This window comes from Anas platyrhynchos, chromosome 2, assembly GCF_047663525.1.
Source record: "Anas platyrhynchos isolate ZD024472 breed Pekin duck chromosome 2, IASCAAS_PekinDuck_T2T, whole genome shotgun sequence".
NCBI classification, from domain to species: Eukaryota; Metazoa; Chordata; class Aves; order Anseriformes; family Anatidae; genus Anas; species Anas platyrhynchos.
In genome coordinates, this window is record NC_092588.1 from 34,582,565 (window position 1) to 34,610,564 (window position 28,000).

Below are 28,000 nucleotides of genomic sequence, written 5' to 3' on the forward strand. Positions count from 1 at the left end.
GTTGCAGCAGGTTCAGGCAAAGGTTGTGATGGAAGCTTAATTCCACATTCAAGAGATCTTTATGAAAAACAAAACAACTTTGCACTCATCATGTGGTAGTTTGAAACATCATCACAGTTTAAAATGAGGTGTTGGGTGAGAAGTAGTTTCTGAATCCAGGGCTACTTTAAGGCTTTGTTTTAGGTTTCACTAAAATAGCAGGATGACTCTTGTCTTCCTGCATCTTTACTGATAAATAAGCTTACTAGAAATAATTTCAGCAGGGAAATTGTTTTACTTGCTGTGTTGTTTTGTATTTTTATTGTGTGTTGGGGATGGAGCAAATCATTAGGGATTTGGGGTCCTGCCTGTGACTATTTATTCTTCAACTCTGCTTTTAGCAGCAGCAAGTGGATTGTAATTCTGGGTTTTACTTCAGTTCCCAGTCCTAGAAGCACTTAACTGAAACCAGTGACTTCCTGGTCATCCCAGATTTTTAATAATCCTTGCTGCTGCATTAAACAGTGGATAAATATGGGAATAGTAGGTGCATATTTCTACAAATAATGCTATTTCTCTAAAAAAAGTCAAAGCGTTTGCTGTTAAATCAAATAGTTAGTGATCTTCAGAGAAGGTATTTAAATGTATTTATAGAGGGTGAGACTCAGGCTCAGTGCTCTGAATAGAGCAAGCACTGTGCTGGGAGTGTGGCACTGTGGCATCCCAACCACAGCAGCCAGCTGCAGGGCTGGGGGACTCTGCCACTGCTGCCCCAGCAAATGACACCTGCCTGCATGGGTGGACAGGGGACCAAGTTACTCTTCCAAGGTAATGCCTGGAATTGCAGAAAAGCTTTTTGCCTTTTTTTTTTTTTCTTTTTGTTCAAATTGCAAGTAGTAGTCCATTAAGTTTTGTAATAATGAGAGAAAAAAAGGGATCCTAAGTGTGATGGCAGAAAATAAATGAGACAGATTGAGAATAATGAAAAGAAGAAAAAAGCAATTGTTGTAAAATACATGTTAAAGTATTCAGCAAAAATACATACAGAGGTACTTGTTTTTTTTCTGTCCAGTAGTTAAATATTGTTCTTGGTGAGTTGAATTTCGTGATTTTTGTCCTTGATGTCCTGAATACCTCCAAATTTAACTGAGCTGAGGGGGATTATTTCACAGACAGCACTTCCAATGGAAGTTGTACAGTGTGAAAAAAATGATGATTTGAACAAAAAAGAATGATAGAGAATGGTCAAAATTATTAGCAGAACGGAAATTACTGACTTTGTGTTATTAGTTCAGTTTGTTTCTGTTCCTAAATCCATCGTGCTTTTTCAGTCATTAATTTACTTTTGGTGTTGTGGCACTGGCTGCTCTTTCTAAATTTTCTAAGATCAGACATCACTCAAAGCTTAAAAAGCTCCAGGAAATGTTGTCATGTATTCGGTGTTTTTGAGGTAACACAAAGCTTTCCTCACAGCCAGTGATGCTTCTTTGCCACAGGAACACAGGGCAGGTGTCTGCAGCAAATCCTGCAAAGAGCAAGGCACGGCGCTGTAAGTGCTATTACTCCTGAGCGAGTAATTGAGCTTACAGCTTCCCAGTCTTTTCCAGCTTAATCCACAGAGTCATTTGCCATGTAAGCCTGCTTCCACCAGCGGTAGGAACCGTGAGGCTCAACCCCATGGGCTGGACCTGTCCACACGAAGGGGAGCTGAGCCCTGCTGTAACAAGAGGGCTGTGTGTCGGGGATCTGGGCAAAGCTCTGCTCTTAGATGGCTCGCACTGAATAAACGTGCTGAGAAAAAGTGCAGCTGTGCTTTTTTAATATGCACTGCAGGAGATTTCAGCAGCCTGATGATATATCGTGCATTAATGTTGAAAAGATAAACACATTTGGAGAGCACAGGAAGGCCTTGTGTTTTTATGTTAGCAGAATGCTTCCTAATGAATAAGAACGTGCTGCTGGCTTCACAGAGCCATATGGCAGCTTTTCTAATTTTAGTTCGGTGCAGATGCATAATTCTCCCTTGTTTTACCTCCTAAAACCTTCCTGAGATGTTGCATAGTTTTTCCTGTAAGACTTGAACTATAGTTTCTGTGTGAAAAATGTATTTGGGAGTCTAATGGCGGCTTTGCTCTGGACAGATGTGTGCTGTGTGATGAAAGAGCAACCTCACTGCATAATCACTTCCCTAAAATAGTAGCTAACTTTATTCATAGGCATAGGATAAGCTGGTCTTAAAATTGATTACTGAAATAGTTGCTTTTTCTTAGACAGTGGTCTTTTGAAAAATGGCTTGGTTTCAGGAAGAAAAAACAACTTGTGTTGAGGCAATGGGAACCAGCTAAGAAATGTGCACGCAGATATTGAGTGCCTTGTGAGCCATGGGCTGCAGCAGCATGAATTGCACAGCTATGAGGCAGAGCTGCTTTCCCTGTGGTTAACCAAGCATCAGAATAACTTACATGTCCTCCACTGCTTTGCTTCATCACGTGTCATGATCCAAAACCACTCACGTTACCAAATACAAGCTTGCTTTTCTTCATTTGTTTTTTGTTTTTGTTCTTTGTGTGTGTGTGTTTTTGTGTTTGTTTCACGTTTGTGCAGCCGTATTCCTGTGGAAAACCTACTGTCCACAACCACCATCAATACTATTACTTAGCAATCATCATAGACATTATCAAATCTAATATTTAAAAAGTTAACATCAACTGAAACTTAGCAGCTTGCTCAAGCATTACTCTTTCTGCTTTATGTTAGCATTACTTTTTAATATTGTATCTGACATTGACTTTGGCCAGTTGTATACTTTCACTGTTTCCGTGATTGTTTGTTTGCATTTTGTTTTTGCCAGCAGCTCAGGAGAGGTCAGGAGGATCACACAGCCTAAGCCTGTTCACAAACATGAATGAGGCCAGGCAAAAGTAGTTAGCTAATGCATAGAAAAAATGGAGAAGATGAGTTGTTTTCAAGAGAGTCGCACTGTAAAATTTAATTGCATGTTTAAACATTATATAGCATATACAGTCACTTTCAAGTGATGCTGCTGTTACCGTTGTAAATTATAAGGGTCTTTTTTCATTCATGTGATTTTCTAATGTGCAGAACTGAACTTTATAGTACCCCTTATAATAAATCTCTTTGCTTATATTTTTTACCTATTACTATAAAGGGAGAGTATATAATTTTAGATGGGTATGACATTTCAATAGTAATTCCAGAAAATTATGAAGAACATGAATTATACGAGGCATCTGAGAAAACCTGTTTTAAACAGTATTGGATAATAAATTTGCTTCTGCCCACTCCATTTTTTTTCTCTTCACCTCTTTCCTCGGCAGTTTGTAGAACATGGGTCCTGCCCTCTGCAATGCTTCACTGACATTTCTCTTTTGCTCCTCTTGCTCTGTGAAGAACCTGAGGTGTTTCTCCTCTGACAAATGTGTGTAGATGCAAATTCTCTCAGAGTATGCTTCATCTTTTCACAGTACCTAAAGGGGCTACAGTTTTGTTCTTTGAAAATGCATTTTGGTTTTGCAGAGTGTCAAGGGGGAAATATTTCTGTAACTGGTTTCATTAAGGAAGTTGGAGTAGGGCATGGATAAAGACAAAGAGAGCTTTTTGGGTATTTCTGCCATGCCTGATTACCCACCTGTAGGAAGGGAGTGTTTGAAACACAACCAGGAGAAGGTGATGCCCATCAGTAGCACTTCGGAGTCTGCTGTCAGAAATGCAGACAGAGCTGAGAGAACCTGAGCTGGGAGGCAAGCGAACGATAGTAAATGAGGAAGGCTTCTTAAGTTTACATGTAGCAGGAGATTTCAAACTATTGCTTTTGGCTTCTCTTTTACTAGTTTAGGAATTTCTGTTAAACTAATGTGATTTCACAAAGGTTTGCTTTCAGAATCTGTATGGAGTTTCAAATAAGGCTTCAGGCATTCCCGCTGATAAATTTGCCAGAAAATGTTTGTAAAGGTTTCGGATTTTTTTTTCCATCTTCCTTCTCTGTAATAATACAGAAAAAAAAATACTAGGAAAATATCCAACTGAAAATATTAATATGCATTTCAGTATATTACTACTTACACAATTGTAAACGTATTCACAGTTTAAAGTCTAAATTACACACATCACTAAAAAGCTACATAATGGAATGTATATACTCTTTGTAGTATCTCTCTCAAGGGTACTTCTATTTTATTTAAATTTCTTTTGCTCTCTAGGCTAAATTCTTAACTGAGCGGAGCTAATAATTATTTCATGTGCGTGAAGTTTATTCCGCTGTAATTTAGATAAAACACACTTGATCCCTGGTAGCGGTTTTCATAAGGATGGATCCTGTTTCTAATTTACACTTCCTTTCCGCTGAAACCCTTGGGGTGGGTGCTGCTGCTCAACCTCCAGCAGAGAAGTCCCTTTGCAGAGGAGCCCCTTGCTGCCCCTCTCTCTTCCTCTACCAACATTAAGGCTATATTTCTTTCCATACCGAATCTCCACTCTGTTAGTGCTGCCTCGCTCCTGGGATGCCTGGTAATATTTTCCCGGTGTTTTACAACAGGGGCAGAGCTGGTGCAGCAGGCAGCATGGCCAGATGGTGCCAGACCAGGGAACCAGCTCCCACTCTACATTATGTGGCAGCAGTGGAAAAATAGAGGCCAGGGCTAGTCGCAGGGTAATGCCACCAATCCCCGTGGAGCAGGAAAAAGTGTTTCCAAGAGGCTTTGCAAGGTTGGGCCTATACAGCTATTTTCCTAAACCCTAGTATTCAAAAATAATTCATCTAGTGCAGAAATAATAAACTTTCTGCACTTTTGATTTGTTTGCAAGGCCCCCAGTGAACCTAGAAAAGATAGAAGTAAAAATAGGAAAAGCAAACATTACATTTTTACACTGCTACTTAACTCCAGAAGCTAGAACTGTTGAGAAAAGCAAAAAATACAAACTTGTGACTAAATACGTGAGTATATTCAGCACTAGAAATTCGTGCATCATTTATTTTTTTCCAAAGTTCCTGCAATAAATTTTTGTTCTGAATTAGCCCCACGTGCTGTATTGCTGAAGAAAATATTTGCATTTGAAGTTCTTCCTTGTGCTTGCCACCAGGGCCACACTGCTGACAGTCCTTGCACACACTGTTCCTGTATGTGCTGATGAAGTCTTCAAGAGGGGCTTTGTACTTCAGTCAAAATTGGCTAATTTATTGCACCGCTGAACATTATCAGGAGCTGCAGATTATAACATCAACATAAGTTACCTCTGAACCTGCTTTTATGAGGCTGTCTGTGGCCATGGTTTCCTATACAACTGCTGCTTAAATAAATGTACAGGAACCAGTGGCCTGAACATGTAGCCTATTCTAAGCTCTCTGGCCTCTTAACTTCTTACGCAATTAAGTTACAGATCCAATTATAAAGTCCATCATTTGGGAGCACTTGTGATTTATGATGCTTTTTGTAATGCCTAAACAAATGTTGTAATGTAGTATGTGTTGTCACTGTAACTGGTAGATAATACCTAAATAGCATTTTCATATTTTTACATTTGTTATAGCATTTCCTATAGCAAGTGGCGTGTTTGTTGGTCATTTAGGGTTGGGACTTCTGTGGAAAAGGCTGGCTAAGGGAAAGGTAAATGGGGAAGTCAAATGGTTTTGAGGCACAGCTGATGATACAACAGAAGTGGTCAGGGATCAAAGGGTCAAAACAAAGAAACGCGGAACCACAGGGCAGCTGCCAGCTGCTTTCAGAGACTTGGTATGAGGCTTGGTGGATCCTTGGTCTGACCTGGTCTTGAAGTTTCTATGTTAATTACTATGTTAATTACCATTATAGTCATTAAAACCTGTTTCATTTTTCTATGAGTAAAACCTTGCCTCTCTGTGCATAAAAGAGAGCAGCTGACATGTTTTATTTTTTATTTTTTTTTAGAGAGAGAGTGTTTTTTGATACATAGATGTGTTGTTGGTGATTTGTCTGAACTCTGTGGCTGTAACAGTTGAAAAAAAAAATCTTCAGCAAATCTTCTGTATTATGTGAGAAATAATCAGAAAAAGTCGCCCTTGTAAATCCATAAAACCAGGACATCATGTGGTGAACATACTTGCACGCCATCGCTGTAGCGCATCTGCTGTCCCTGCAGCTCTGGTGCACGGAGTATAATCCCACGTTCCCTGATAGTCAAGATGCTATCACTGGCTACAGCAGTGAGGGGATGAAAGCAGGAAGATGGTATCCGTACCCATTATAGTAGTTTGCAGTGTGAAACCAGGGATCACTTTATGATACCAGGAACAGATGGGAAACGAGTATCATTGCTGACTTTATTAAAAGCTCAACCCTATTTTTAGAATTCATTTACAATTTTTAGACTATGTTTTCAGTACTGTATCATCATGTGGTACCAGCTCTGCTACACTGTAATATGTGAAGGACTGTTTTTTACTTTTTTTTTTTTTTCCCTTATACCTAATCACTGCCATTTGCCAAAAGAAAAAAAAGAAGGTGGGGGTGGAATAGAGTGGGGAGGGGAGGCCTACTGCAGTCCTCAGAAATACAGATTCTGGTGAGTTTAAGTGGCAGAGGAAAGTGGGTTATCAATATTTCTAGTGCATTTATTTCTATCAGATTATTTTAATCTAAATGATATGAGCTATCCAATACTCTTAACATTCCCTTTCTAGAACAGTTTTGTTTCATCATTATTCACAATTGTGTCATATCATGTACAGACATGCTATAAGAAGGCACCTGAGATTTTCCTGACTCTTTTCTCATGAAAGCAAGAAATGGCAGAAGTCCAGGATGAGATAGTCCAAGTGACCAAAGGCTCATTGCCAGCGGGTGGCCACAGATACGAAAACATCCAGGGGTTCTCAGAAGCAGTTCCTTTGCTTTATGTCTAAGCACTGTATAATATCATTGACCTTATAACCTCTACCAAGAAAAGAGTTCAGAGGAAATTTGACTGCAGAATTGCAGATCTGCAGACAGTGGAAGATCCTATACATTTGGGTACATTTTAATTTGTACAACTGATACTTTAATTTTCACTAATGGTGAATTTGCAAGAGCACGTTGGACTACCTGCATGTGGTACTTTAATTCCTACAATGAGTCACCTTCTGATTTATCATTGTAGAAGGAACGAATTCTTGTTATAATAATTGAAATGAGATTTCATGTTTATTAAAATAATCTATTGTGTAATATTCAAAGTTTAAAAAAAAGATTGCAGTATAGACCCAACGTTTGCATACTTGCTCAAAAAATAATAAAAGAATGTTGTTCTGTTTATAGAACTTGTAACAAAAAATTGTTTGTTTCATTAAGTTAAAATGTAGAATATTTTATATAGTGTTATTATTATTTTTATTATTTCTTCCTTAAACATGAATTCACTGAATAGAAAAAAATAATAATATAGTCCATTACCTGACAGGAATTGTAAACCCTCTTGATTTGAAAGTTTCTGTATGTATGAATTCCCCTTACCTTTGGATTTGTGTATACTATGATGCTCTATGTTATGATACATTGCGATGTGTGTCTTCATACTCCAGAAACCTTAAATCATTCTTGCCTGTAATTTTCAAACACAGCACTTGAAACTGTATGTACTTTTAATTTACTCATATTGAAGTGGCAAAGGAAGGGGTTATCAGTATTTCTACTGTATTTATTTCTATCAAATTATTTTAATCTGTATGATCTTATTTACTGATAAATAACACAGTACAAAAATCATGTGATAGTAAAAATGTGCTCCCAGAGGCCTTGGAGCAGAAACGAGCCCACTGTTTCTCAGTACTGTTCCAAGCAGATTGCAGACTTGTGTTTTTTCTTCTAAATACAGTGATCGTGGAAAAGTTGTGTATCTATGAGCTTTGCGTGCTCTGTTAGCTCAGTCTCTTTACACGCCTTCATCCTGGCCATTACACACCGCACCTTCGTAAGGAGTCTCTTGTCTTTGCCCAGAGATGCATTTTGTAGATTAGTAAAGCGTCTAGCAGAGAAAAAGCAGAAATGATTTCATTGTGTCTTCAAACTTCACAACTGAGAAGCAAATACACTAGTTATGTTTCTGTTGAGTCATTAAGGGAGATTTTTTCGATCTCATTTCCAGTATTGTTGCACTGTAACTGTTTCATAGCTAGTCTCAGTACTCTGTGATCTCTTACTGTGTCACTTAATGAGCACTGCTCTGTCATTTAATACATAGTTTTCTTTACTGCAGAAAAAGCAGCAGCAGCTAATGAAGATGAAGTGCAAAAAGCAGATGTATCATCTACGGGTCAGAGTGTCATCGACAAGGACGCACTTGGACCAATGATGCTTGAGGTGAAGAGCACAAAATTCCTTTATTTAAGCCAGTTCTCTGCCCCCATGGATGAAATGAAGTGAAAAAGTGCAGTTGGAGGTTTCTGTAAAAGAATGGTCAAGCGATACAAACCACCCTGGCAATTTAGGATTAAGGCATTTATGAATGGGCAGCATATTTCTGTTGGGTTTGGTGTTGAAACTCTCTTTATCTTTGAGGGGGGATGAAGAAGGAAACAGAGAGGCAGAGAAAGAGAATTCAGCTGCTTTATTACACAGTCTTCTGTGTCTGTATGTGCATGTTTTATTTGTGATGACGGATTTGGAAGAACTGCTGTATCTTACAATTAACTGACAGATGCAGTAGTGCACACATGAATAATACTTCCTTTAAAATTGTATGTCATTGCTATACAGTTTTAATGATTTATTATTTCAGCATTTCCAGCTTTACTCTTTTCCCTCTAGAATATGTAAGGAATCTAGCAGGGCTTTTTGAGATACATATTTCAGTTTGTTCAGTTAAGGTTTCTGCCTGATTCTAACTGTTATTTTGATATCCAAAAAGGCTGCATGGTTAAAACCTGGCTTCTAAATGCAGCAGTAGTAATGTTGTGTAGGTATTTTATCTGGGATCCTGATATTGTGTGCTACTGTCCTTTGGCGCTACTGCTCTATCTGCATAAGTTCACTTGCAAATTGTTTATTCCTGTTCTGGCAGTGGGCTTTACCTGTAAGGAAGAATAAATGTTGCTTCAGACAAAATAAAACACAATCCCTAAATCTAGCTAAAGGAGCTAACTTTGGCTGAAGCATAACTATTCTGTCATTTCTGAATGCTGCAGTAACAAGATGCATATTGTATCAGTTTTAAGTATCGATGAAAACATAGTTTTCAGTACCATATATGAAATAAAGGTTCCAAAGGCATATTACTAAACATAAGGAAGATTAGACAGGTTGGAGTGAAAACATTCTGCTTTGAAAAACTGGGGTAACAAATTAATTGATCTAATTTAATTTTTATTATAAATGCTCACTGAATTGAATGTTGTTGTTTTTGCTATCAAAGTTAAATATCCACCCCTTTCACAGCTATTTAAGTTCCTATTAATTTAATTGTAAGGACCTATTTTAGTCACAGGGAAAATAAGGATAAGATTTTTTATTCCTAGCTTGTCTTAGATGATTAGCCACCACAGCAAACATGACATGTAAAATCACCCGTCTGTTCCGTTATTCCATTTAGTTTATTTTTCCTTCATGGTACGCAAAAACTGAATAGCATTGCATATTAACAACGAAAGATTGTGGAACTAAATTAATAAACTGTGGTCTTCTTGCAACAAGAAACTTAAAAGGACTGAAAGTTGTTACAAATGTACTGTGAAAAGACTACAGATACTTTCTTTGTGTCTTTATCTCTTTAAGGAAATGCAATTAAGTTATTTCATCTTTACAAAACCCCTTTATACAACCTCTTAAAAAATCTACTCTTTTTACATTGCCATAAAAATGGCAATGCTGATGAACACTTTCTGACTTGATTTGGTTTAGAAACGTAATTGTCTGTTTTTATTAAAGAATAAAACTGAAGAATCCTCAAACTAGCAAGTGTTTCCAGCTGAAGAAAGTGAGTAAAATTCATCATGCAGCTGCCTCTGAGGAATATTTTAACATATTTCTTGGTTAAAGCAGAAAAGTAGATATAGAGGGAGCGTAAAAAATAGTTGAGAGAGCTGGCAAGAGCTCAGAGTGAACACAGATTTGTTTTCTATTCCAATAGATCATCAAAAATAATATCTGTTCTTGTTTTCTCTTTCAGCTTGTTGCCCATTATTTGTTCCCCCATTGTACCAATAGCACTGAAGAAAAGTGTGCAGGCCCTCATTATTGTTCTAGTTGTTTATTGTGGTGGAATACGTCTGGGAACAGAATTAAGAAATCATTGCAAAAGTGGAAGCTTCTAAGAGATTTAAGTGGCTTGGTGCATTAACTTGCTCAAAAGCCTTCTGCTTACCTAAAATACTATTTTATTATGGCTTTTGCCTCAGAATAGAAAGAAATGGGAAACCGGCCTATAAGGCTTGTTCTGCCTGTATTACTCTTAAGCTCAGCTGACCATTTCTGTGGTCAACCAAAGAAGCAGCTGTGAGGAAGCAGCCCAGAGCTATTCCTTGCCAAATTAAGTTGCTGTAGTAGGAAACAGTAGGGAAAACTGAAGATTATTGTGGGATGCCAGTAACGCTAATAATCTCTTGCCTGCCCTCTCTGCCTTTGAAAGTCTTCTTAGGACTGCGATAAACATCTGCTATGGCTTTGGTTTTGCAATCCCTTTGAATTGATGTAAGCGTGGACTGTGGCCAAACAGAACGGTTCAGCCAAACCCACACCCTTCTGCCAGCTTTAAAAGCCCTGTGGTTCCACAGCAGGCCAGTTTGGGTGACTGATGTGGCTAGCATCTCGTTTTTTTTCTTACATTAGTTTTTGGTCAGCTCATCTCCCTGGTCTAGCTCTGTCTGTCCTCAGAAATGCTGCTGAGAGGAGGTAGTTGTTGTGGTGTAGAGGGGACTAAACCAAAGAAGCTGTGCTTATGTTGGCTTCAAGCAGTGGTGAAATGCAGTTTTAAGACAGCAATCCGTAGCAGAGATGCTGATAGAAATTAACTTCGGAGCCTCAATTAATTGAATCTTGTAAATCTTTATTAGTTAAACTAAATACTAGTCACCAGGAAAATGGCATGGATGTCCTGAAAGCACATCGGTAGGAGAGAGCTTGCTACAGTAATGGAATTAGCGGGAGGAACCAAGAATGATCAGAAACAAAAAGAAGGTAGTGATATAAAAAGAAAGAAAAGAAAGAAGGAAGAAAGAAAGAGAAGGAAAAGAAAACCAGAGATTAGAATTTGTGACAGTTAACAGGAGAAAAAAGACCTAGATTATCTTTAAAGGCAGTCAGGAAAAGTAAAGTATGTTCTTGTGCATTTATTTTTGCTTTTATTATTTTGTAATTTAAAAGCAGCACACACAGAGCATTTGGCAAGCATTACCTCAGGCACTCTGCTCTTATGATGTGCGTCCACCACTGCTCCCTGGAACAGATCTGGTACCTGATTTAGCCTGGGGAGGACTCCTGGGGATTGTGGGGTCCCACCTCCCACGCAGAGCAGGTCCCAAGCAGGTGGTCTGGGGTAGAGGCCAGCCCTGTTTTGAATGTCTCCAGGGAAGGAGATTTCACAGCTTCTTTGGACAGCCCTTTCCCACATGTGACCACCTTCATGGTGATTTTTTTTTTTTTAAATGTAGATCTCCATGAAGTTTCCTGAGTTGCAGCCTGTGTCTGTTGTGTCTTGTCTTTTCCCTGTGAACCTCTCTTTATGCCCCTGGTAGGTGGCTGAGGAGAGAAATACCATTTCTGCTTGGCCACCTCTTTTGCACCGTCTGGGTCTGCTAAGTGCTCAGTTGTGTGCAGCATTTTTAATATGTATATGTAGCCTGAGTCCTTGACAACTGCCTGTTAACACCAACGTGTAAGTTGCATTGAATGCAAGTTTGGTCGTATCAAAAAATGCCACGTGCCTGTATACACTTGTTGTGGCAGCTTCTCCTTGTTAAGCTGTTTTACAGGAAGCCAAGTTCAGGCTTAGTATGGATCCATTTGCTTTTAAATCTGTTAAATCACGGGTTACCAGGTTTTCTGATTTGCCTCTGTCCCTGGAGGCACAATATAGTAGTTTCTGGTTTTAGACTGAAATGCAAACTAACATTTCAGTGATTTCCCACCACTGTTTGGAGAGAGGTGAATAAATCAGGCAAAGCTGCAGAAGTCTGCAGGGGTTAATTCTTAATTGAATGCTTAGATCAAAAGCTTTGGTGCTTTAAGTTTAAATCCTCCTTATCTGCTCATATGACATATAGTCAGAGGGATGTACTCTGAAATATTTCTAGCTTGCACAATCATGCTTGCATCTTAAGAAAAAAGAAAGTTTACATGAGAAGTTTTACTGATACTCAGATTTTTACTTTATGCTGATCACGTAGAAGCAATGTAATATTTAGCTTAGGTTTTAGATGGCATACAGCAGGTATCTGAAAGAATCCTTTAGCCGTGTTGTCTCCGTCATGAGATAATAGGGGAAACCATCAGCATAATTTAAGAAACGCCTAATTTAAATACTTCCTTGCAGAAGTTTTAAGTCCTTTAGAATATCGTGGAGCTGAGATGAAAAGGTGAAATTAAACTGGTGTCAAACAAGGAAATGAAAACAGCCCTGTGAGCAGGGACTAAAGCTGCAGGATCCTCTGCATACCTCACTGCTGCCCTGCTCTCAGCCTTAGGGCAGGTTGGGCTTCCCTTCTCTCCTTTATAACCCTGAGGTTCTTGCATTCCTGGCTCCATCGGACCAAGATACATTGCTGGGGATGCAGAGAGAGCCTTTCTTGTAGCAAATCCTATAATGTTTTCCTGGGCTCCAGGATCAGTCTCCCTGTGGTGAAAGGAGGAGTGAACAGGCTCTGTGTTTAGCAGAACTGCCTTCTAGTCAAGGTTTCCTGCTTCATAGGCAGGCAGATAGGTAGCAGCCTCTTCCCTTTTCAAAATTTATTGTTTTTATTGTTGTTGGTGTTGGATTTTTATGTTTGTTTCCATCTATGGATTTCATCATTTTGCAAGGTGTGCATCCATCTTTCTGTGCTTTTAAACTGGTTTGATATAAGTAAGATAATATGTTCAATATGAATTGTGGACTTTGCTATGACAAGAATATAAGAACTGGAATGGACGCCGAGAGCTTCATAAAGAACTTCTGAAGTGTGAATTTATTTATCGGATATCTTTTTGTTTCTCCCCCCACCCCCTTGCCTTTTTGTTTTTCCCCTCAGGCCCTGGATGGGTTCTTTTTCGTAGTGAACCCAGAAGGCAATGTTATGTTTGTTTCTGAGAATGTGACGCAGTACCTAAGGTACAACCAAGAAGAGCTGATGAACACAAGCATATATAGCATCCTGCATGTAGGGGACCACAATGAATTTGTCAAAATCCTGCTGCCAAAATCTTTAGGTATATATGTTTTCCTCTTACACGTTTATTTATTTAACTTTGTTTTCATAAATCAGCATTTCCATAACTTTAGTTAAAGCCCTTCCACTGCTTATGGTTTCATCATATTCTATTTATTTTTAATGCATTATATCAGCTGTATGAATGATTTATATTTTTCTGAAAAGCATCCTCCACTTTTCAGTCTTGCCTTATTTGTTAACTGATATTTTAAATGGATCTTTAGAGTGAATCACTAAAAGACAGCATTTAACTCTGTTAGCTGTCAGTCTTCTAGGCTGGTTATTCTAAAAGCGTCTAAAAAGGAGGGGGATATCTTATGCAAAATGAGAAAGCTCCTTTTGCTTTTTTTTTTTTACAGTGTTTTTTGTCTTACCAATATTTACCCTTCCCTTTCAGAAAACGTTTTAGTTGCAGCCATTTTTGCATTCATACTAATATTGGTTTTAGCGTCATGATATTTTGGAAGCAGTGCAAAGAAAAAAAAAAGTCAATACAGAACTCCTCATTTACTCACAGCAGTTTAAAAAGTATTATGTAATTCACTTTAGCATTTTATGACTTTGTGTACAAACCCCTGAAGAATTGAAAATGTAACACTTTTAATGGCTAAGCCCCATAAATTACTGCCTTTATTGCATTTTATGGCTGAAGAGGGCAAATGAAGAGTATTTTAAATATGACCCTTCTATTTCTTTATGTGGTGTTACATTAATTTGCTCTGACTGATGTCCACTACCTATATTTGTGCATGGCAGGATTTTGTTTCCTTTTTTACTTATCTTAAGCACTGTGTTAGGGTTTAGTTTTATCCACCCAGGTCATTGTCATCCCTTCAGTCTTTTCCATTGCAGCTGGGACTCTGTTTTTCAATACGTTCCTGCTTGCATTACTTTTTGTTTTTATAAAATCCATATCAGTTTATTATCTTTCTATTTCTAATCTGGACACAGACTTTTTTTATACACTGTTGTTGTCTCTTTTGCATTGATCAGTTTTTAATTCAATGGGTAGATCCTACATACTGCCTTTTTTCTTCTAGGCCCATAAGTTAGCCTATCTCTACCCAATAGGGTTTTCACTGTACTCTATCACCTTTACATAAACCAATATTTAGAGTTTTACTCTGCTTTTCTACCGCTGTCATTATAAGTTGCTTAAAAAAGACACAGTGGCTGAACAAATTAGACCTCAATGTTTTTTAAATATAGAAAGTTACAAATTACCTTGTTACTTGCTGGTTTGGACTCTAATATTAAAAATGGATTGTTGCTATTAAATTAGCTTGATTTCTGACCAGTTTGCAAAGCACCTTGATTAATTTCCCATGGATAAGCTGTAGAAATGATTGCTATCAGGTTTATCTCACTGTATGATCTTTGCTTTGTTCAGTGAATGGGGGATCTTGGTCTGGTGACACTCCTAGGCGTAATAGCCATACCTTTAATTGTCGGATGCTGGTAAAACCTCTTGCTGATTCTGAAGAAGGCCATGATAACCAGGAAGCACATCAGAAATATGAAACTATGCAGTGCTTTGCTGTTTCTCAACCAAATTCCTTCAAGGAGGACGGTGAAGGTAACTGCCACTTTCCATTTGTGTTATTACATTCTCTTTCCATACTATCTCAAATAGTTACAAGATAGCAGTTCTGGTATGGTTGATAAAATGGCCTCTGAATTCTGAAAAAATAAAAAGGTGTAAGGTGCAAGTTTCCCCTTTTTCAGTTAACTGTAGAAGTTTGTTTCCGTGTTGGATTATGAGTATATTCACTAACATGTACCCAGTTTGTTCTGTTATAATGGTTTGAGAGTAACACTATTTACATTAATGAGATTTTATACCCTTGTAATTGTAAGAAGAATATCAGAGACTGGGAGAAAAGTTTAAATTGGCAATCTTTTGAGTTCTCCGAATGCAAAGACAATTGTGATTCACCATTTCCTTTACCATTTTACTACTTCAGCAGGTAAATTTCCTTAGATTGTATTTCAAGCATTCAGATAAGTAAAAATGGTTTATTATGAAGCTGCTTCCTCAGGGACAGCAAGCATTTGGGTCATGTTTAAGAAATGTGTCTTAGAAGGTACAAAGCAGAGAGTGTTGAAGAAACTTGATCTCTGTGCATGTATCGTATTCCTTTTTATTATTTATCTTTCAAGAGGTTGAGCTACCACAAGTATATGCATAAACACATGCCAATAGCTGTGGGTCATGGTGGAGTCCTTGAATAATTTTTCTTCTTTGAAAGAAAACAAACACACTTCTCCTGTGATGTTATAGGAAACAGTGAAGATGTAAAACTACTGAGTTCTATGTATCCTTTTATTGGTATGAAATATTATTTTAGTCCAAAAAGAATTAAAGTGTACTAAAAATACTTCTGAATTATTTTTGGAAACAAAACCTTTCTTATCTATACAAATTACTAAAGTAACATTTTTGTTTAAGATTTGCAGTCTTGCTTGATTTGTGTTGCAAGAAGAGCTCCAATGAAGGAAAGACCACTTCTTCCTTCATCAGAGAGCTTTACTACTCGCCAGGATCTACAAGGTATTGTGAAATACTTTTTTTTTTTTTTATAGATATATACTTTTGTTGGGTTTTGTTTGTTTGCTTGTTTCCCCAAGGGGGAAATTCCTGTAACAACTGTTTTATCTAATCTCAGGCAAAATAACTTCACTGGACACAAGTAGCATGCGAGCAGCTATGAAACCTGGCTGGGAGGATTTGGTAAGAAGATGTATTCAGAGGTTCCATTCGCAGCATGAGGGAGAAATATCTTTTGCCAAGAGGCATCACCAGGAAGGTTAGGTTTCATATTTTTAGCACTTTCTATATTTAAATTGTTTGTCGTTTGTATCTATTGGTTGCGTTCTCTTTGTTGTGTCTACATGGAACACTTACAAACTACTGACAATCGCTTTTTTAAGCTTATTTCCCTAATGCACTGATGGGTCTCTCTAGAGAGGTTTTACACCATTCTCCCTGTTTGTTTTAGCCTTCTTGTTATAACTGTGCTATACAGGAGGTTGCTTTAAATCTTGAAATTACTGCCGTTATTTTAGAAAGCAAGACCTTTGCATGTTGTCTCCCCATATGTTCATTACGCAGTATTCTTCAGAATCTCAGCTTACACATTGAGTTCATTGACCTGCATTCTATTTCTCTGCAAAAAGAATGGACTTTTACAGTCACATTTCCTGTGAGAAACACTCTCTGTGAATTATCAAAGATGCAGCACTCATGCTATCAGGCACCCTACATTGTTGTACCGTATCTAGCAGATAAGTGTTATAGGATTCACCACAAGCACTTCTACTCAGTCAAGATTATGGAAGGTAAGCTGTAGGAAACTACTGCATTGTGAAAGGTTCCCCATGAGGTTTTTGTGGTAGTGACTGGGTGGGGATTTTTCTTTTCATTAACCCCTGTTACTGTTAATTCTAATAAAACAGGTCCAAATTACTAAAAACAAATAACCCCTTATAAACCACTGGAAAGTACTTTCAAAATCAATTGAGAATAACCAGAACATTTCCAGTGAAGGAGCATCAGTCTTTGGTTCATATTTGTAGAACAGGATTTATAGGTAGTTGTAACAGCCATTAAACAACTGACATGCTGTCTGCAATACTGAATTGTAGTTGGAGTCTGAAAGGATTCCACCAAATATACATACAAGCACACACACCCCTTTAATCATGCAGTTTTCATTCAATATTTTTTAATATGTTTTTAATATATCTTGCCTTCATGAAACCTTCACTTTGGGAATTTGTGGGCACAAAATTACTGTGGTATTTAATATAGCAGCTTTTGAGGTATATACAGGAGGAGTGCTAAAAGCTCACAACCTTATGCTGTGATTTCAGACAGATGAAGGAGGGTAGTATGCAATTCAAGTTGCAGTAGGGAGTTAGAGAGAGAGCAGTTTCAGGTAAGGATCATTCTGCACAGGTATGATTTAGGTGTTTCTGTTGTGGCATCCAGCCATGTGCTACTTCAGTCCTCTTCAAAGGATTCCTGACCAAATTAGCAGCTCTTACACTCCGTGCTGAGGTTTGAGTGCCTCTTCTCTCAGCTATGTGTGAAATGATAAAAATATACATGTTTGGGGGTTTTAACTGTATCATTTTGCAGGAGAGGCTTAGGATAGTCATATAAACTGTGAAGTTGGTTGAAATGAGGGGGCTCTTTTTGTGGAAGTGAAGAGAGTAAGTGATAAGAGGAGGAGGAAAAACCTGTGGAATTGCTTTGCTGCAAAGGATCCAGTACTAGAGATGAATAATGGCTGAAATGTTCCCATCCTGTAGTATAGAGAAGAAAAACAAGGCATATCTTGGACAGTATCATCTTTGCATTCAACAGAGGAACCCCTTGCATTTTTTAAGTCGCTTAGGCTTTTACTATGGTTTGGGAATAGAAGCAAATTAAGTAGCAGTCTCCTACATGTAATTTGGTGATACAGTGGGAAAAAAATTGGCATTAGCTTGACAAACAAAAAACAACAACAAAAAAATCTTTTGAATTAACTCTCCATATAAAGTGCAGAATATATGGCAAGTTTTTATTGGCCACAGTCAGAAAAATAGCATTTCCTCAAGAGGAATACGGAAACATTCTTGTTTGCTTAAAGAATTAGTTTGGAAAATGATTTAAGTAGAGATTTCACTTGTATCCTGTTGGCATTGAGTATTGGAATTTCCTGATGTGGTATACGCTAAAGTTAAGAGCTTTGGACCTTCTGGTGCCCAAAGGTTAAACTGAAACAATGACATACCTAACAGTGAAATTTCGCTTTGTATTGTTTCACAGTTGTAGGTTTTTGTTTTTCTTTACATTTTTACTCTGAAAACCCCCTCTGGTTGTTTAAATTGTGCTTCCTGTTTTCTCACTGCCTAAATAATACTTTAAAACCTTGCAGAACAATATATAACAGTGGGGGGACAGGGAAGGAAAGCAATCACAGCCAGTCCTGCAAGTCGAAAAATCTGGTAGCTCAGTAGTGAAGGCTGTTTAATAAAGCCATGCTTGGAAAACAGTCTTTTCATTATCACAGGAAAAAATAACAAAAACAAACAAGAAAAGGCAATGAAATGAAGATCAGATGATAATATTAATTAAAAAAAACAAACAAAACAAAACAAAACAAAAAAACAGAAAATATGCATACCTGAAAAATAAAAGTATTTGTAGTGTTTTATTTCTATTTTTTCCCCTAAACAACTATATGGACATTCTGACATGAAGTATTTGCCTCCTGCCATAACTTTGGTCCTAATGTAATAGCCTTTGGACTTTTAAAATGTTCAGGCTTGTTTCACTGATGGCAAGGTTTCAACAGTAGAATCAATGTTTGAAGATTAGCTTTTTCCCAACATGATTTTCCATTTTAATGAAAGAAATGTTGCTGGGGGTTACAGGAGTTAAATAACTCGATTTGGTGAAGTTCAGATTTATACTGAAAACTTAAGTGCTGCAGAGTATGTGCAGTGAAATAAGCCCCAAACCTGACATGCAGTCACATCTAATACTGGAAGAAGGTAGCATAGACACGGTTTTATTTTAGGTAATTTGTTTGAGCTGTACATTTTTGTATTTGTTCTTAAAAAAGTAGTAATTTATTATTCCAGCTGTTCTTATTTCTAATTGTTTCTGTGTAAGAGATTTATGTACTTTTTAAATTAAAGTATTATTGAGAGTAACTGTTATAAGATAATTTAAGCAAGCAATACGGAGTAGAAAGTAGACACTAATGGAAAAAGATGATCTAGAAACTAAAGGCATTTATATTAATAATCTTGATGTAGGTGATACAGATGAAAAATGTATGAGCAACAAAAGGAGTTAGATGAAAAGTGATATGGACATCAAGGGCTTCTTGACCCACTCCTGAAATAATTTGTATTTCATAATATCTGCCCTATTATTGCTGTCACTCCTCATAAGTTTTCTTTTGATCACCCTACAATATATGAGTTCCTTTATTTTATATGCATCATCACCTCTATTTATTTCCAAAATTATTCTTCTGTTTTTCTGAAAAATTACGCTGTGGCTGCGGTATCAGTGCTGATGGATTTAGAACATCAGACACTGAGTGACTAAGCTATCTGTAATAGAGTTTCTCATTTATTCTGTTGTTTTCTTGCTTGCAGTGCTGAGGCAGGGACTAGCGTTCAGTCCCGTTTATCGGTTTTCCTTGTCTGATGGCACTATAGTTTCTGCCCAAACAAAGAGCAAGCTCATCCGTTCCCAGACTACTAGTGAACCTCAGCTTGTCATCTCCCTGCATATGCTTCACAGGTAATTCTCACCAGCTCTTTCTCCCCCTGCAGAGTGTGGGTGGAACAAAAGTACAAAGTTGCCAAAGCAAATAGATTGTTTTAGGCTGATGGACATTTCAGTGGACCTAAAACAGATAGCATGAAAACAAATTTTTTTTTAATCGACGCTTACCACAGGAAAAGACTTATTTCAGTACTACAGCAGGAAAATATTTCAGTATTACAAGCAGCATGCTGGATTTGCACATCGAGATCTTCCATTAAACATACAAAATTTTCTTTAATCTTATGTTCTTAATTTCAGTATTTTAATTTCCTGTACTTTTCATAGTAGGCACAAGAAATTTTCTGGATGTAATTAAATCTCAAAAACTTTGGTGGATTAAATTCCTAATGTTCAGAATCAGTTAGATATTGAGCTTGGGTCTCTTTAATGAATATATTATGACTATTAAAATCACATTTTAGACAAACTGTATATTTTAACTCCTTGTCTCTCTTCATTCCTTCTCTTTTCTGGTACACACATACAATTCTGTGAAATGGCACCACTATCAGTTAAAATAAATAAGAAAAAATAAAAACAAAAAGCACAGGCAATAATATCTTAAAGTCAAGGATAAGTAATCACAGACTTCAAAATTTCAATGTAGAATTAGGTTATTGCATGTACCAGTACACTTGTGTCAGATTGTATTTCAAATTTTATTTGCTGATTATAATTGCAATGCTGTTTTCATATATACACACGATCAATTTTTTTTAAAGGAAGAAAACATTTCTAAACATAATTAAAACTGAAACCATTTTACAGAGGTTATATATTTGGAAAACCAAAAGCTACCTAAAATTTGTTTAGTCTGGATTAGTGAAAATATATGATATTTCATGAAGTGTTAAATTTGAAGTTTAAAAATGCACTATTAAATTAAAACTTATACTTACAAATAAAATAGACTTGTTTGTGCTTTTTTTTTTTTTTTAAGCAGAGCTTTTTTTTTTTTTTTTTTAAGATACTGGTAGTATCTAAACTGTAGTAAGGTTTTAAAAATCCACCTCTCTATTTACTGTTAACGTTGTTCATCTTTGCTTTTATACCTAAGCTAACAAATACGGAGTAACAAACTCCACTACTTTGTGTGCTTCAGTTCTTCCACTTCTCATGCTTTAGCAAAATGGGAAGCTTTATCTGCACTTATCTTGTGCAAGTAGGAATGTTTTTAATCTAATCGAAAATATATATTAGGAATGTTCCATTAGCATTTGTTTTTGGAAGTCCAGAGTTGATTTGATTTTTCTCAGAATCTATTTTTTTTTTCTTCCTAATCTACTTGACTATGGCTCTTTTATAGCTTTTAGCATTTGGGAATATGCCTTATTTTTCTGATTTAAGTTTTAGCACAGAAGTAAAAACTATATTGCATCCTTCCATAAACTGATTAAAATCTACTGAGGAAAAGAGAAGTGATCTCTAGCTGCTCTTGCAAGATTTTCTTCTGTGCATATTTCTCTGTTTCTGCCATCTTACAGCCTTCAACTCTAAGATCTGAGTTTCAGCTTGTGTATATATAGTGGTTTTCTTCTCTTTTTCTAACTGTCTGTGCAGGACTGGATTGCTAACTGATTATTCCCATTCTGGAGTAGTATCCAGTAGTTCTTTGGCTCAAATACTTTTTGGAGCATCATCAAAATACTCTGGCAGTATAGGAATGTGACTTTTTAAACTTTCTTTTGGCTATGAGCTTGGTGGACAAATAGCCCAATCCACTCTTGTGGTGGGGCTCGCTCATAGACTTTCAAAGCTCTGTTGAACAGCTGTCTACAGCTGTCTTGTAAAACACACATTTTTGGGGGTTTAAGATGTTTAAGATGAGATTTCTCTGTTATGAAAGTTAGCTCTTGCTGAATTGTAGAAGAAAGATATACGTTAAAGGGAGAGAGTCTGAAATTATAACCTATCTGCATTTCTAATGGCTGTCATTTAGATGAGGTCTAATTTTGTTTTTCCTCTATTCTACTGATTTGTTAATGAGCTACAGAAAAACCATACTGTTAATGCTCAGCCATGTTGGTAGTTGCATATCACTTTTGTCAAATTGTCAATTTGTTCTTAATCGTAGGTTTGTTGTGTTATTTTAAAGTGAGGTTTGGGGTTTTGCTTCTTTTTCTGTAATGTAATTGCAAGTTGGCCACTGTCATTTTAGCTAATGGGTTGTTTTTCTTCCCCTTGCCACATAGAGAGCAGAATGTCTGTGGAATGAATCAGGATTTGACTGGACAAGGAATGGGAAAGATATTGAACCCCATTAGCTCCAGCAGCCCTGCCCATCAGGCCATGTGCAGTGGGAACCCAGGTCAGGATATGACCATCAGTAGCAATATAAATTTTGCCATAAATGGCCCAAAGGAACAAATGGGCATGCCAGCAGGCAGGTTTGGTGGTTCAGGGGGAATGAACCATGTGTCAAGCATACAAGCATCCACTCCTCAGGGTAGTAACTATGCACTAAAAATGAATAGCCCCTCACAAAGCAGCCCCGGCATGAACCCAGGGCAGCCAAACTCAATGCTTTCCCCAAGGCATCGTGTGAGCCCTGGAGTGGCAGGCAGTCCTCGAATCCCACCTAGTCAGTTCTCCCCTGCAGGAAGCTTGCATTCGCCTGTGGGAGTTTGCAGCAGCACAGGAAATAGCCATAACTACACCAACAGTTCCCTGAATGCGCTTCAGGCCCTCAGTGAGGGCCATGGAGTTTCTCTAGGATCATCGTTGGCTTCACCTGACCTAAAAATGGGAAATTTACAAAATTCCCCTGTGAATATGAATCCTCCCCAGCTAAGCAAGATGGGAAGCCTGGACTCTAAAGACTGCTTTGGACTCTATGGGGAGCAATCGGAAGGTACAACTGGACAAACAGAGAGCAGCTGCCATTCAGGAGAACAGAAAGATACCAGTGAGAGCAGCATGCCACCGGTTGTCAGTGGCGAGAGACCTGATGGACAGAATAAGCTGCATGACGGGAAAAGCCAGACAAAGCTCTTACAGTTGCTGACCACCAAATCGGATCAGATGGAGCCTTCGCCCTTGTCCAGTACCATGGGAGATGTCAGCAAGGACTCCACGGGAGGGTTGCCTGGGTCTGGTTCGGCACATGGAACCTCGCTCAAGGAGAAGCATAAAATTTTGCACAGACTATTGCAGGACAGTAGTTCTCCTGTAGATTTGGCCAAGCTCACAGCAGAGGCCACAGGAAAAGAACTGAACCAGGAGTCCAGTAGCACAGCTCCTGGTTCAGAGGTGACTGTTAAACAGGAGCCAGCGAGTCCTAAGAAGAATAATAATGCACTACTTCGCTACTTGCTAGATAAAGATGATACTAAAGATATTGGTTTACCAGACATACCCCCAAAACTGGAGAGGTTGGACAGTAAGACGGACCCTTCAGGTAGCACAAAGTTGATAGCTATGAGGACGGAAAAAGAAGAGATAAGCTTTGAGCCTAATGAACAGGTAAGCAAATCTTTGCATTGTGTGTAAATCAGGTGTTCATGGTCTGTGTTCCTTCTATCTTAATTTTTTCCAGACTTCCTCTGGCAGTACTTTCTTGACATTCAAAGCTGTTGATAAGCAAACTGTAATCTGATCTTCATTACATTTTCCAATTTATGTTAATAAGTTGTGGTCATCACTCTGTCTAAAAGAGCAGACCAGTTGTGTGATTGACAGACCATGCCTGGGAGGAGATGGATGACACAGGGACTTAAAACTGGGCAACTTTTCCTAGCTGGTAGTCATACGAAGAGAAAATACTGGCAGTTGTTGGTTGATGCTAAATTATTGACAGCTTTTCCCACAGGCTGTTGTTGAACAGCTAGATGCACTCGTGTCCAAGCCCAGCGTAATAACTGCACATCTCTCATGCAAAGCAGAGAGCTGTTCGAAAGGGCTGATACCACCTATTACTGGTCCTTGTGCTATACTTGACCTGCAAATTAAAATCAAGGCAAATAGGCTTCCCTTATTTCTATGCCAATTTTTTGTGGTGATGGTGTGTTTTGTTTACTTAAAAAGTTTTATATGCAACCCCAACCACTGTGGATGGTTAGTTTTTCAGTGCCAGGATCATGTCTCTCAGTATATTTCATTTTGCTTCCAGAATTTCTTAGGGTTCTGTGCAAGACTTCTTGCTGCAGTGCCACCCGACATACTAATAAACTGTATGTCATTAGGGCCTGTTCTAAAATGTGTCATCTCATAGGCTGTGCAGACTTCACTTTCAAAAAGCACCATGTTCACGTCACCAGGAATGCTCCCGTTTCAGAGTTTTACAGGGAAAAGTGATGCTGCAGAAGCAATTTGCCACCTCAGTATTGCTGTTTCGTTTATAAAATGGGTAATTACAATACTAATTTTAGTATAAGACATTTTCTGGGTAGTTTATAACTAGCTAGAATTAATGTTCCTTAGCTTTGTCCTACACTATCAACTCCCAGTTGGTCATTAATCCCTAGGCAGTGCCCTGTACATGAAACCTTCGTTCTTAAATCATGATCAGATCACACACTGTGCAAACATTTCATGACTCTCATTTGTGGACGCATCCTTCATTTTTAAAATATTACATATTTTAAATGTGCAAAACAGGCTTGGGCTTAGATATTTTCTGTGAACATATTGTGCTTATATTGTTTGTGTATATAAATACATATTTTTAATATTTTCTATATTAATTGCATTGCATCTTGAGGCTGAGGAGGGGTAGACAAAACTTTCTTAGCCCTACATCATAGCACGGGATTTTCTGGTGTGTTTTTGTTTGCTTGTTTGGTTGGTTTTGTTTGTTTTTATTTTTCCCTTGCAGCAGTCTCTAACCATTGGGCAATTCTTTCAACAATGGTCATAATCACAAAACATAAAGGCCAAACATGCCACTGCAGTGTGGACAAAGCATTGCTAAAATTTTAGTTATCCAAGCATTCTCTAAGGTTGCTTTAATTCTTCCGTTCTTATAGAATTTAACAACTATTGCCATTATGTAGGCGCAGCTGTGGTTTTTAAATTCTTCCTATGCTTTAGGGGGAAACTGAGTCAATTTACAGTAATTTCTGCAGGGATTAATCCTCAAGCCTAGATATTACTATAGTTCTGAATACATCTAGTATTTTGTTGCTACCTGCAGAGGGAGGGCACAGGTTTTCAGTGAGAATTTATACTTTGCTAGGCTAGAAAAACATCAAGAAATTCACAGCTAATCTGGCTAGAATAAGCTTTTGAGACAGTCCTGAGTGTCTGATACTGCACGAGAATGTAGAATTTAGTAGTCACCAAAAAAATTACTTCTATGTAAGTAATTGAGAAGATCAAAATCACGGCCTTCAGAAGGTTTACGCTCCAAAACCAACAATTTTTATAGAATTGCAATCTTCTCTTTCATAATCTCTGTAGAATAGACAAAAAATAGCTTAGCTGTGAACCCATTCATAATGGGCAGGTTTTATCCCCTCTGGAAAGCAGCTTTCTACAGTTTAGTTTAAGCTAGTCCTACAAGTTTCTCTTATGGCTGGTGAAAAAGTACATAAATACTTGGTGGGGCATTATGTTTTCCTGACAGGCGTTTAAAACAGTGAAGGTAAGCTGCTGTCTACTGATGTCTTTATTGACTACTGGTAGCCTAGACAGCTGGTTTAAACGAGCTGCCTTACTTTTTTGTGACCAAAGACAGGCAGATTGTGTCTCACCCTAAATGTAAACAGGTCGTTATAAAGACTAACTTTACAGAAAGAGGCTTCAGTTTCTTCAAGTATTGCCAACCTCAAACATTTGAAAACTGGGTCCCCAACATCATGAACTTTTAAAAATGAACGGTCTGTTCATTTTTTATTTTTAGACTTCATGTTTCTGAGGTTGAGGGAGGGATTTGAGGGGGATGGAGTGTGGACTGTGGATGCATTGCCTTTTCTTAAAGTCTGAAGACCAAGGTTTTCTCCCAAGAGAAAAGGGACTGGAGGTGCAGGAAGGGCCAGGAGCTGGTAACGAAAACACGAAGGAGCAGGAACCATGATGGAGTGATGAGGGCTGGAGAGCTGGGGCTTCCCCAGTGTTGAAGCAAGGCGAAGCCAGTTCCACAGCTGTCTTGTCAGGCTGCTGGATAATGACAGAGGGGCTTTTGTTGTTGCTGTTGCTTTTAAATAGAGTTTTAAAACCTACTTAAAATGCAGTGAAACCTGGAGCTGAATAAACAAGAGAAATCCAACATGGAGTAGGAGAGGAAATGGTGGGGAATATAAAATAATGTAAGCATTTATCTAGCTGAAGGCCAGGCCTCTAAACAAATAACCACTTTACTCCAATTATAAAATCACTGAAAATATTTAGCATCAAAAACTCTTCAGCTTTGGAAGACGGTCTCCCACAGGAAGTGCTCATTGCCTAAATTTAGATCAAAGCTGGAACTATTTAGTACAAGACTAGAACACAGATTCTTGTGCTAAATTCTTCCATCCTCCTGTGTCCTTTTCCCTGCCCCCCTTCTTCCTCCCATATGTAAAAATTAGCTGTGTGCTTGTGTTACCTATTTTGCAGGTTTATTTAAGACGACTTCTCCCTGAGGAATGTTGTATTTTTAAGTAATTAGTCACTTGAATGTTCAGTTTCTCTGGAAACTGCTGTGGAACGGCACTGGGATGGCCTCTGCAAGGGCCGTTCGGGGGCAGAAGAGCCATTACGTTTTCTCCTTTTACTTTTGGTGTGACTTTCTGAACAGGAAATGCTTTGAAGTGCACCACCGACCTAAAAATAGCAGCCTTCTAGGTAGCGTGTTTAAACATACACTTCTGCAGAGACCAGCAACTGACAGGAAGCCTTTCTCAAATGGCAGAGAATATTTCCAGTGCCTCTGCACCTTTTTCCCTTCCTCGGCATGGTGATGGTTATCGAGCTCTATCAGGCTGATTGTTATTCCAGTTCAGGCCGCTGTGGAGGAGAGAGGACAAGAGAGAGACCTGTCGGGGAAGCACTGGCAGGAGCAGGACTGCTGCTATCTTTGCCCCTTACCTTAGCAGTGACAATAACTGGATCTCTTTCATCTACTCCATCACAGACTTAGGAAACACTTGAGCAACCTGGTTTATCTGAGGCTGCTGTTCTTTGTCAGATCTGCTGGGACTGGCTAACAGCTCAGAGGGTAGGAGAGTGAAAGCATTGGGGAGCATAATAGAAATATCATGTACTGGACAATGTCGTGCGTTGCCTTACAAAAGAAACATTCTGTTTTGCTGTATTTTTTTGTGCTGCAAAACTCATTTGTAAAATTGGGTGTGCATTTACGTTCATATTTCAGATAAAGAAACCACGACGTAGAAACTTGACATGACTTACTCTCCGAGAAAGCACTTGGCATAGCATGAAATTAAATCCTTATCTCAAAATGTATTTGCTGCTCATTTAGCCAGCAGACAATATAGACAACCTGTTTGTCTGACAGGAACTTTGTAACACTTCTGTCTCCACTGGTGCTATTCCAGAAATCTTCATAAGCACGTACCTTTTTCTCCCCAGATTCAGAAATGGTTCTGGTGTTCCTCACACTTCTTGTCTACACTGCAGTCCTCTTGTTTTATATGGAAACTAGTATCTTCCCGATACTGAAATATTTTCTTTACACACATCCTTATCATCCAAAAAGCTATTTCTTAATGTCCAGAATCCATTGGATTAATGATGGACATGTGTTTCTTCTTGAAATTATATCAAAACCCTAGAATGGGGCTTTCATTTTCTGAATACCTTCTAATTAGAGATCTAGAAAACAGTTTCCATAAGTTAGTAGTAGATTATCCTTATAATAAAACAGGATATCTAGCCAAATGTGTGTTTACTGCAGTCAGGGACTATATTGATTTCACTTCTGACTTAGATTTCCCTCTTTTTAATCCTTTAATTTGTGGCCAGTTTGGAGCAGAGATTAGGTTTTTGTTTATCTTTTTATTTTGTTTATCTTTCATGGCCAAATGTTTTGCCCGTGCTGAGGAGGTAGCTAATGAGCTAATTTCAAACTATATTTGCCTTATATAATCCCCAGTTTGTGTCCCCACCAAAAGTCATCCTGTTGTAAGGAAAAAGTCCAAGGTGCCTCTGTCATGTGCGGTTGTAAGGGAAGTGTATATGTGTGTGAAGTTTGGAATAAAGCCTCAGTGCAAGTCGTGGGCATTGCCCATGGTGGAAAAGAGTTCTCCAGAGGGTGCAGGGTTTAGGACACATCCAGGCCTAAATCCACGGGAAGATCCCCTCAGTGGAATCTAGACATGGCAACGTTTGGAAGCCAAACTTCATGCTTAGGTGTAACTGTACGTCAGCAGTGCTGA

The 28,000-nt window shown here is 38.2% G+C and overlaps 1 protein-coding gene across 3 annotated transcripts in view; it reads left to right on the forward strand.

The window, feature by feature from the left end:
- The window catches only part of NCOA2 (nuclear receptor coactivator 2), a 197,874-nt gene that overhangs the window by 131,744 nt on the left and 38,130 nt on the right, over nucleotides 1–28,000 (forward strand). For all 3 annotated transcript variants that reach the window (XM_038173626.2, XM_027452331.3, XM_027452332.3), the window contains 7 exons: nucleotides 8,209–8,312; nucleotides 13,172–13,349; nucleotides 14,742–14,927; nucleotides 15,801–15,902; nucleotides 16,018–16,158; nucleotides 19,511–19,658; nucleotides 21,878–23,147. In XM_038173626.2, coding sequence (XP_038029554.1) covers nucleotides 8,209–8,312; nucleotides 13,172–13,349; nucleotides 14,742–14,927; nucleotides 15,801–15,902; nucleotides 16,018–16,158; nucleotides 19,511–19,658; nucleotides 21,878–23,147 — 2,129 coding nt within the window. The remainder of the gene's footprint in view (nucleotides 1–8,208; nucleotides 8,313–13,171; nucleotides 13,350–14,741; nucleotides 14,928–15,800; nucleotides 15,903–16,017; nucleotides 16,159–19,510; nucleotides 19,659–21,877; nucleotides 23,148–28,000) is intronic.